Source organism: Macrobrachium rosenbergii, chromosome 42, assembly GCF_040412425.1.
Source record: "Macrobrachium rosenbergii isolate ZJJX-2024 chromosome 42, ASM4041242v1, whole genome shotgun sequence".
NCBI classification, from domain to species: Eukaryota; Metazoa; Arthropoda; class Malacostraca; order Decapoda; family Palaemonidae; genus Macrobrachium; species Macrobrachium rosenbergii.
Window position 1 is genome coordinate 46,916,322 of NC_089782.1, and position 10,000 is coordinate 46,926,321.

Consider the following 10,000-nt stretch of genomic DNA (forward strand, 5'->3'; position numbering starts at 1 on the left):
TTTAGCTTCATGTTTTTAATCCTACTTTTGCTGTCATGTGATTCCTTGAACCGAACTTTAGAATTTGTTGTTGGCTAAATTAATTTAAGTTTTTCTTATTTATGATAGCCTCAAAAATTTCACAACTAAGGATCGTTACTTGGTATGTCTTTTAAATGCTCTTGAATGAAAATAGTTGGGATTATATATGTGCATATATATATATATATATATATATATATATATATATGTATATATATACAAATATATATTTATATATATAAATATATATATTTATATAATATATATATATGCATATATATATATATATATATATATATATATATATATATATATATATATATATATATATATATATATATATGTTTAATTTTAGAAAGCAGTCAAATTCACTATTGATTTTCCGTTGGCTAGGATAGGTTTACTCACATCTACTGAACATGCATTGGTTAAGGTAATTATCATATATATGTATGTATATATATATATATATATATATATATATATATATATATATATATATATATATATATATATATATATATATATATGTATATGCTTGTTTAATTTTAGAAAGCAGTCAAATTCACTGTTAATTTTCCGTAGATGCCAAGGTTGGTTAGGGTAGGTTTATTCAAATAAAATGAACGTGCATCATTATTTAAGGTAATTATCATGATTTTATATATATATATATATATATATATATATATATATATACATATATATAATTATATATATATTTATATAGTATATATTTCATTTATTTATTTACACACATATATATATATATATAAATAAATATATATATATATATATATATATATATATATATATATATATATATATATGATTATATATAAAAAAATTGATATATATATATATATATATATATATATATATATATATATATATATATATATATATATATATATATATATATGAATATATATGAATATATATGAATATAAATATATATAATATATATATTATATATATACATATATTTACATACATATATGTAAGTACATATATATATATATATATATATATATATATATATATATATATATATATATATATATATATATTCATGCATATACATATATGTAAATACATATATACATATACATATACATTTGCTGTATATACATATATATACATATATACATTTATATGTATTATACATATATGCATATATACATATACACATATATACATAAATATACATATATATATACATATGTATACATATATACTATCATGAAGCTACAAATGTTGTTTAATATCCAATTCACGCTACTTCGGGAATATCCCCGATGGGGAATTATCACCGAAGGGGAATTTTATAAGTGATAAATGAATCAGTACCGCCACCAGAGGTTTGACCGTCGACTGGAGTTGTTGGGAAGTATCGTGTCGAGGGATCGGGACCCGGCGGTACTGATCCATTTAGCACTTATAAAATTCTCCGTCGGTGACAATTCCCCATCGTGGATATTCCCGAAGTAGCGTGAATTGGATATTAAACAACATTTGTAGCTTCATGATTGTATATAAATCACGGTGTGATATAAATTTCATACATATAATTATACATATATATATAAGCATTAAGCTACAAAAGTCCTTTAATATCCAATTCACTCTACCTCGGAAATAATATATTTTCATATATGTTACCGAAGGGGAATTTTTTAGTTGATAATAAATACGCCGTCCGTGGGCTCGAACCAACGAAGGACAGGAACTCAGGACTACAGGGACGCATTAACCCGCGGCCACAAGAGGGTATAAGTGGATATCGGCTCCCAAGTACAAATCACCCGTCGAACTCAGGTGCTTTGTATTTGGAGACGATATCCACCCACCTCTGCCATGTTGACCGTGTAATGCGTTTGTCGCACACAGCCATTTTATGAAGTTTTTATCACATCACCGTGATTCATATACAAGCATTAAGCTACAAACGTCCTTTAATATCCAGTTCACTCTACCTCGGAAATAATATATTTTCATATATGTTACCGAAGGGGAATTTTTTAGCTGATAATAAGTACGCCGTCCCGTGGGCTCGAACCAACGAAGGACAGGAACTCAGGACTACAGGGACGCATTAACCCGCGCGCCACAAGAGAGGTATAAGTGGATATCGGCTCCCATGTACAAATCACCCGTCGAACTCAGGTGTTTTGTATTTGGAGACGATATCCACCCACCTCTACCATGTTGACCGTGTAATGGGTTTGTCGCACACAGCCATATTATGAAGTTTTATCACATCACCGTGATTCATATACAAGCATTAAGCTACAAACGTCCTTTAATATCCAATATCTTGGCCATGTACTCACTTCTCCACAGTGATCTCTTTCCCCTACAAATGTCATATAATAACAAAGTATTCTCGAATTCATTTTCCGAGTCAGATTCTGAGCTGAGGTTTCTCAAGTAATCATGAGCGGCAGCCATGATCACAGGACCTGCATAGGACGACAGACTGCTTCTCATTGTGCGCACCACGCCTGTGCTGACCTGCCCTGCCCTGCCCTGAGTCTGCCCTGCTCTGCGCTGCCCCCTGTGTCTCAGTGTGCGCCCGGCCTGGTCTAAATAGCATTTCTTGGAAATGTTAAGCGGTTAATGCTGATTGAATGAGTTGCAAGGGTCCGGCACTTGTGCACAATGGGAAGGAACTGGGTAATCACCCGGGACTGCGTATCAGACTCTCAGACTTATCAGAAATGGCAGTACTCCTGAGTATAATTGATTCACAAGGCTGGGTCAGGCGCATGGGAGCCGAGTAACAGGATTCCTGGAAGAGAAGCCTAGGTTAGCATTCCAAATCAAGAAGTTTCCCTCGTATGAAACTTTAAGTCTGTACCATGGAAGAATTGATCAATTAAGTTTAATTAGCCCTTGGTTAACACTATGGTGGGAATAATCTAATTCTGATCACTGAATTGACTTAAACTGGAGCTTAAGACAAGTCATGGGGGGCGAATCATGGGCTGCTTTGTTGGTAGGTTTTGCTTGAACAAGGGGGCCTTTGTTTAGGAGAATGAAAAATTGGAAAATATGGAGAGAAATTCACAAGAAGGAACAGAGCTGGCAGGGAGTTGCATTAATAGACGTATCTTAACCTGTTGTTGCAGAGCTCTTGCAATTAGATATGGATACTCTGGCGATTGCAGTCCAGCCAGTATGAAGAAAAAGATGAGGTGCATTTAGTTTGTTTCTTCTGGCTTCAGCGACGCGTCTGACGGCGTAGTCTTGGCCCCAATGGCTCAGCGTCTTGGAGTATGGGTGAGGCGCACAACAGAGGCATAGGTCGAATCTGAAAGCAGTTCCCAGAACCAGTAAGAGGTTCATGCAGAAAGAGGCCTTAAAGCTAAGTTCTAAAGTTAAAAACAATAGCCCACTTTATCCCGTTTTCACCTTGATTAAATTAATGACTTCTCTACGGCTACCTGACACCCCACAAATCATATGATGGGGGCTAAGAGTGTATTGTTCTATCCCAAATTGGGGACCTGGGGGTTTAGACCTATCCCTTGGATAAGCTGTAACATGGCGTCTCTGCACGCCACTAAATTCCTGCTCAAAAGCTGACGACTGAGAGACGAATTTTGAAAATACGGAAGAATATATATATATATATATATATATATATATATATATATATATATATATATATATATGTATATATATATATATATATATATATATATATATATATATACAATATACAGTATATACATATATATGTACACATTTATATATAAATTATATATGTATATTTTTATATATATATATATATATATATATATATATATATATATATATATATATATACATATATACATACATTATATTTATAATTATATTTATATATATACATATATATTATATATGTATATATATATATATATATATATATATATATATATATATATATATATATTTATATGTATATATATATATATATATTTATATGTATATATATTTATATGAATATATTTATTATATATTTATATATAATTATATATATTTATATATATACTTATATTATATTTTTTTGTAAGTCTATTTTGTTAAGTCCAAACATTGATAAGTGGTTTTAACTTATATTATAAGAGTAATGCCGGTTGTTTCTTTTAGTGGGATATTGGTGAAAAGAGAGGTTACATCGAAACTAGCCATTACAACATCTTGGTTAAAATTGAAAGAGCATTATTCTTTATCAAATTTGGAAGAATGTGAAATGTTAAATTCACTTAAAGTTAGAATTTAAGTGAATTTAACATCTCAAATTCTTCCAAATTTGTTAAAGAATTATGCTCTTTCAATTTTAACCAAGATGTTGCAATGGCTAGTTTCACTGTAACCTCTCTTACCAATATCCCACTAAAAGAAACAACCGACATTATTCTTAATAATACATGGAAAACCACTTTTCAATATTTATATATATATTTATATGGGAAAACTAGTCCTCATTTCGTGAATATTCCAAAGAATCTATTCCGGTTGCCGTCCAAACGCAAGGTGTTGGTCCTAGTTTTAATTTCCATATCTTACGGGTAATCACTTATGCAAGCTCTCCTTGGCATCTCATCGTCAGGGTTTATGTTGTCTTCAAAGTTCTTCGGCTTCACGGAACATATATAGCAAGTTACTCATTATTTTTATGAAATTTTTCATAGTGTTCATGAGTTTATTTTGGAAAATATCTTCCGAAACTAAAGATATTCCGTAGATTTCTCTTTGATCGTTGATCACATTTTCATTCCATCTGTCCGCTCACCAACGTCAGTTTTATGTAGCTTGATGTGGCATAAGCATAGGTACCTCGTGATCGGCTGAAATCAATGTTTCCGATATTGTAGGCAAACTTTTTCTTCAGTAATACATGTGAATGCTTATATGTACATAGAACCCGCGCACCTTGTTTTAAGATCTTAAACATTCCGATTTACATCGAAAATTAAAAAAAAAAAAAAAAAAAAAAAAAAAAAAAACGAGCAAACGAAAGACGAGCTTGTATCAAATAGTCTACGCAGATCAAACAAAAAAGAACGATGGTCTTTCTCTAATTTTGCTGTAATAGTTCAGTGACTGGGCAATTTCAGTAGTATTTTGCCAAATGACTTATTGAGCAGAAGTCTGATATCTCATTGAGGTCCCGTCATCCTTTGTGCGTTGATGACATATAAAGGCTAACATAGATTTCTTTTTTGTAAAGTAAGGCACTAGAACGACTTTTAGATAGAATGAATATTAGTTAAAATAAGCAAGTAATTTTGACTGCTTTGATAGGAAAAATGTGCGTAAGGAAGGCCAGTAAAGTCAAATATCTGGTAAAGGCCTAACATTCGCTTTTCAGTGTATCGAGTTCTAGTGGGTGACATCATTAAAGGTTATTTTTCCAGTTACTTTGGTTTAATAATAAAGTTATTTTTGTCTGGACAGTTTGTGGGCATAGGTCTACGTGTGGCCTGGACTACTCTCGTGACATACGACATAATTGTGAAAGCCCATCGTTCGTTTATTTTTGATATGAGTTAAATGATAAAGGTCGTCTTTTTTTGTATTTATATATGTTTCTTATCGTTACAAATCGGCCTGTTTATGAGAAAGTGTGAAGGTTCTTGTATATATAAGCATTCAAATATATTACTGAAGAATAGTTTGAGCTACACATGCGCATGTGCCACATAGTTACCTTGGGTGGTCATACGAGTTAAAACCGCCTACCGTGGCAGACGATAGCACATTCTTTTCCCAATTGTGATAGTTAGGGCTAAGTCAACCAGCGCCGTCAATTTCAATGAAGCTCATGCATTACGACATTTTGGGCAATCTTAAAATTTTTATATTAACTCTCAGTTACCTCTCATGATGTATCGGTAGTGAATCTACAGTTTGCATCATGGTATTTAAAATATCTGAACACTTGCACTAGATAGGGTTAAACGACCAGGAGGTAGCATACTCTCTAGACCGTGGTAGCAAGCTAGTTGGCATTTCTCAGAAGTTCCCCATACAATAAAAGAGAGAACGTTAAGTTGAAGAAAACGGGTTTTATGTAAGGGTAAACTATTAAAACGAGAGAGAGAGAGTTTAGTATAAAGTCTATCATATAATGGTTTTATGCAGCAAAATATCAGATAACTGTTCTAATCACTTGATCACATAACGACATAGCCTAAATTGGCCGCATTGGGTACGCGTTTGTTATAGTTCAACTCACAACTCGGTATTAAAATCGATAGATGCTTTCTTGGCTCCCGGCACACGACAAGTTTTTCATGAGAAACTCGCCGTATTGAGGCCAAGGTTTAGGTTGAGACAAATCTAGAAGCAGTTATTAGTTATCCACTTCACACTGTAAATCTTTTATGACAACGTAAAGCTTAAGAGGCAAGGATCGATGATTCTTACTGTAATCATCGATTTTTTTTGCTATTAACTATTCAAAATCTGTATACATTTGAGGGCAGGAGCTGGGAAAATAATAAAGGTACACTTTTCATATTGCTGTTTGTGATTTATTGCCAAGAAATTAACTATTTTCAGCCATTTTGTGCAAGTTTATTATAGTTATCTATCTATCTATCTATCTATCTATAGGCCTATGTATATATATATATATATATATATATATATATATATATATATATATATATATATATATATATATATATATATATATATATAAACTTTCAACTTACGTGTCAATCAGCAGTCAGTTGATGGGGAGTTAATATTACTGTTTCAGTAATTATTGTTCATCTTTATTATTGTTTATTATGGAAACCGTGTTAGATCAGACCTTAAAAAAAAAAAACCATTTAGTTAATGGAAATATTCAGGTGCTTAAAAACCCGGGGTCATCCGATCAACATGTTATTAGCGATATTATTTTAGCAGGTAAACATTACGGTTTCTGGTCCATAGCATAAACCACATCGCTAAAAACGAGGAAAACATGTACATCCTTTAACGTGATGAATGGACCCATTTTTAAGCTTTTTTGTCTGCTGTCAATATTTTCTCCCGGTTTCTTAGGATCAGTGGAAGGGTGATGTGATATCCTTTCACCCCTTGTTATTGTTGGCTAGGGTGAACAAAATCGATGTCTGTATTAGATTAAATCACAGTAAAATATCAATATTTCACATAATCCTGTGAAACGTTTTAAAGTTGTCCGGTCTAGTTACGCCTAAATAAATGTTCACAGTATTTTCCTTCTAGCTCAGCATGATTTCAAATAAGAAACACCTGTTTCTTTGCAGCACGTTGAACTGCCTTGATCAGAAAAACTCGTTGAGTGAATATAACGTTTAAAGTATAAGCACAGTTTTATTTCTGCTCTGTAACTGCTTGACATAGTAAATAATAATTAGAGTTTCGATTAGGCTTCTCATAATTCCGTATGGGGCAATAAAACCGGTTTTACTTCAAAATGGTTTATTCAACTTTTGAACCAACTTAAAAGATATAGTTACCGTAATTTGTACTTTTGAGAGTACAAGATAATTCTACATAACATATGAGTAACAACAAGCTTTACTAGAAAACATAAAATAATCTATGTGAGGAATACTGTACATAGGTTCACTTGAATTATATTATTAACTAAAGTGTTCTTCACTCGTCCTGATTTTGATACCCATATTAAGCTGAAGTCCTAAATGTAATTGAAATGGTTTTTAAAAGTCTTCTCTTTTACATTATGGAATAATAAGAATCTGCGATTTTTATCTTATTAAAAAAGGTTAGTTAATCATTTGTAGCAAGAATATCATCCATAGGTACCAGTTTGGTCCTGCGGGCTGCTCTAGGAGCAAGATTTTTAGCCCGTACTTGTACTATATTATTCCAACAACAGCAGCAATAGGTACAAAGTAACTACAAATTCTACAGAAAACAGCTACGAAGTCCAAGACGTTTGTACTCTGTGCATTGCTACACATAAAGTATTAAGTTTCTTTTCGGGCAGTGGGGCTTAGATCTTGTGTCCTTTGGGCTGATACTCTTACAACTGTTAGTACTACGTTATTAATGTACATTTCGACCTAGTTAACTTCCTATATTTTTACTTGTGTAGTTTATTGAACATTCGCTGACTAAAAGTAAGGTTACTATTGAATCCAATAAGATAGTCTAATTACATGCAATTTGGCACTATCAAATGAATTATATATTGGGAAAATCACATCATGAAAATGTGACAGTAACATTGGCCTACAATACCATGCATAGCATAGTCTACTCTGTGCAGTGCTACTATAGCACATTCTGGTAACTGCCATTTACTACGAATAAATACTATTTTTAGCTTTATTAATAATTACAAATGGGAAGACAGGCTTAAATTTGCAAGTTGAAATGACAGAGCATGAAAATGATTCAAAAATAAACAAAATACTTCCAACGCCAATCCTGACTAAACTTATCATAACATTACAACGCTTAACAACTATCATTTTCGTTCGTTAAGAGAACGTGAGGCGACGATCGTGCCGTTCACAGTTTCTCCTTTAGAATTCATCATCAATACGTTCATTCCTTTAGCTGGTTCCGCCAGGAACTGTCAGAAGTCTTGAAATACACGCGAATAACACCACCTTATACTAGGGGTATGAGGGGCATACTAGGGAACGATGGTGTTTTCTAGGAGGTCAAAGGTGTCATAGAAGGTCATCCATGTCATGTAAGGATGTCGAAATGTTGAAGGAAACTCCAAGCTTGGATGAAAATAAAAAGGTAAAGTTTGAAAGGTTAAACGGGTTAGACCTATCTTCCTTTCCAGAAGTTTGTGACAAGAACTGACGATGAAATAGACTAAGACCTTCCTTCCTCCCTTTATGATAATGATTCTGTATCATAAGACTCCTAAGAGAGAGATAAAAGAGACTTCCGAGGTCTCTCTAGACTCAGTACCACCAGCGTAGAAGCATCACGAGGATGTTCAGCAGCAGAAGTAGGACTAAGGAGGAAGCCAACGCTATTGAGTTGTTGCAGTAATCCGTGTGGCAGTAGTATCCCTTGACAATGGTTCCTTCTATTCCGAGTCCTCTCTCTCGGCTCTCCCTGTCCCTGTACTCTCGCTCCCTGTACTCCCTCTCTCTGTATTCCCTCTCTTTGTATTTGTTCCTGTTCCTGGGCAAAAGGGGTTCGTCTTCTGCTCGCGCCAATGGGCTCCGGACCATATACCTTTGGGTGATCTCATGTTGGCCTGCGGAGGGAAAACAAAAGTGATTTAAGTTGAGTATAGTCTCAGTTTGTTGGTGAAAGCGTAGAGGTCCACACCGGGCCTCTTAATACCTTTAAACAATACGCATAAGGATGCATCAACACTACAATAAGACATGTTATAAACACACATCGACAGCTTGTCGTATGTACATCACAAAAAAGGGTGAATACAACGCAATGACTTATCGGTAGTCATAAGCGGTGCTTTATGCAATCGGTCCAGAATTTGCAAAAGATTCGTTCTTTACTTACGGTCGTTGACTTGTTTTCAGCCTATTTGTGATATGTATGCTATAGTTGCCGGCGTTTTTATATGTTTTACTGTTGTGTGGACGCACCTTTACAGGCTGCTTTTGAGCAATAGTCCGTGATGGCATAAGGTTAGTTTATATGAAGTAATGAGTCGATTGATTCTACAGTTTTATAATAAGACCAGTGAGAAGTCTTAAACTAAGTAAATAAGGTATTTTTCTATATAATTCTACCTGGTGATAAGAAGCAAAAATAAAAATTAAGAGCTTAAAAATAAAGGCCTTAAAATCTCTTACCATGTACTTACTAGTGAATATTATATATATATATATATATATATATATATATATATATATATATATATATATATATATATATATATATATATGACTTTTTATCACATCTCCATGATTCATATACAATCAGTAAGCTAAAACGTCCTTTAATATCAATTCGCTCTGCCTCGAAATAATATATTTTCATATAT

The 10,000-nt window shown here is 33.1% G+C and overlaps 2 protein-coding genes across 3 annotated transcripts in view; one reads left to right on the forward strand and one right to left on the reverse strand.

Annotated features, from left to right (window-relative positions):
* LOC136828410 (glycine, alanine and asparagine-rich protein-like) overlaps window positions 1–10,000 on the forward strand; it is a 282,803-nt gene that overhangs the window by 22,854 nt on the left and 249,949 nt on the right. The window lies entirely within an intron of this gene.
* Window positions 7,454–10,000, reverse strand: part of LOC136828406 (uncharacterized) — a 28,647-nt gene continuing 26,100 nt past the window's right edge. Inside the window, exon 5 of the mRNA XM_067086434.1 lies at window positions 7,454–9,241. Within this exon, the coding sequence (XP_066942535.1) occupies window positions 8,940–9,241 (302 nt within the window). The 3' untranslated portion in view covers window positions 7,454–8,939. The remainder of the gene's footprint in view (window positions 9,242–10,000) is intronic.